This window comes from Eimeria mitis, genomic scaffold, assembly GCF_000499745.2.
Source record: "Eimeria mitis Houghton genomic scaffold, Emh_scaff9508, whole genome shotgun sequence".
In the NCBI taxonomy this organism is placed as follows: domain Eukaryota; phylum Apicomplexa; class Conoidasida; order Eucoccidiorida; family Eimeriidae; genus Eimeria; species Eimeria mitis.
The window spans coordinates 1-1007 of record NW_013577025.1 but is presented as its reverse complement, the minus strand read 5'-3'; the positions used below and the strand labels follow the sequence as shown (position 1 = coordinate 1007).

At 54.4% G+C, this 1007-nt stretch overlaps 1 protein-coding gene across 1 annotated transcript in view; it reads right to left on the bottom strand.

The window, feature by feature from the left end:
* Nucleotides 1–970, bottom strand: part of EMH_0097410 (uncharacterized protein) — a gene marked incomplete at both ends in the record, with an annotated part of 1484 nt that extends 514 nt beyond the window's left edge. Inside the window, 2 exons of the mRNA XM_013502551.1 lie at nt 3–493; nt 746–970. Of these exons, the coding sequence (XP_013358005.1) occupies nt 3–493; nt 746–970 (716 nt within the window). The remainder of the gene's footprint in view (nt 1–2; nt 494–745) is intronic.
* Nucleotides 971–1007: the final 37 nt, after the last annotated feature.

The following is a 1007-nucleotide window of genomic DNA, read 5'->3' as shown; positions in this document are numbered from 1 at the left end:
TTCCTTTTTCTTCTAAGAAAGACATCAACCCGAGCCGCAGCGCGGATCTCTTTTGCAGCTTTTGGCTGCCCGTTTCGGGGCAAGAGATGCGTGTACACCCGAAATCCTCTTTCAGTGTTGTTGGTGGTGTGGGGGCCCCCGCCTCAGGCAATGAAGAGTCCCCGGATTCACTCTGCTGCCGCAGCAGCAGCTGCTGCAGCAGCAGCTGTTGCTGCTGCTGCTGCTGCGCTTGCTGCTGCTGCTGCTGCTGCGGGTCCGAAAATTGGACTCCTGTTGCTGCTGGTGTTCCTCCCCCTCCTGCTGCACCTCCTGCTGCTGCACCTGCTGCTGCTGCTGCTGCTGCTGCTGCTGCTGCTGCTGCTGCTGGTGGGGTTGAGGAGCCGCTGAGAGAAGCAAGAACTGCAGCAGACTGCTGCTTCAGACGGATGATCTTATCTAAGAGAGATGTCTTCGGACTGAAGCGGGGATGAAGGACCTCGCGCAGCAACTGCGGCTGCAAAAATATATAACAAACAAAGCAACCAAACCCCAAACCCTAAACCCTAAACCCTAAACCATAAACCCTAGCACCCGGAAAGGAACACACTCTGCAGGGGACAGAGCAGAAGCCCGAGAGCAAATCTGCCTCTAAACATAAACCCTAAACCCTAAACCCTAAACCCTAAACCGTAATAAGTGCTAGCCTTTAAACCATTGGACCTATCCCTAAACCCTAAACCCTAAACCCTAAACCCTAAACCCTTACGAGGGCCGTTCCTCTGAAGTCTTCCCAGAGGGGTAGCAGCAGCTCGAGGAGACAGTCTCCTGCTGCAGCAAGAAACCTTGTGCATGCAGTTCTGCTGCTGTTGCTTTTTCCATAAGACAAAGCAGCAGCAGCAGCATCCCATGTGAGTTGCTGCTCATCTGTTTCTGCATGTCTTCGCTGTCTTCGTGCTGTTGCTGCTGCTGCTGCTGCTGCTGCAGCTTCCATCTGCGACGCGATAGAACCGAGAGTCGCTGGCTCAGCC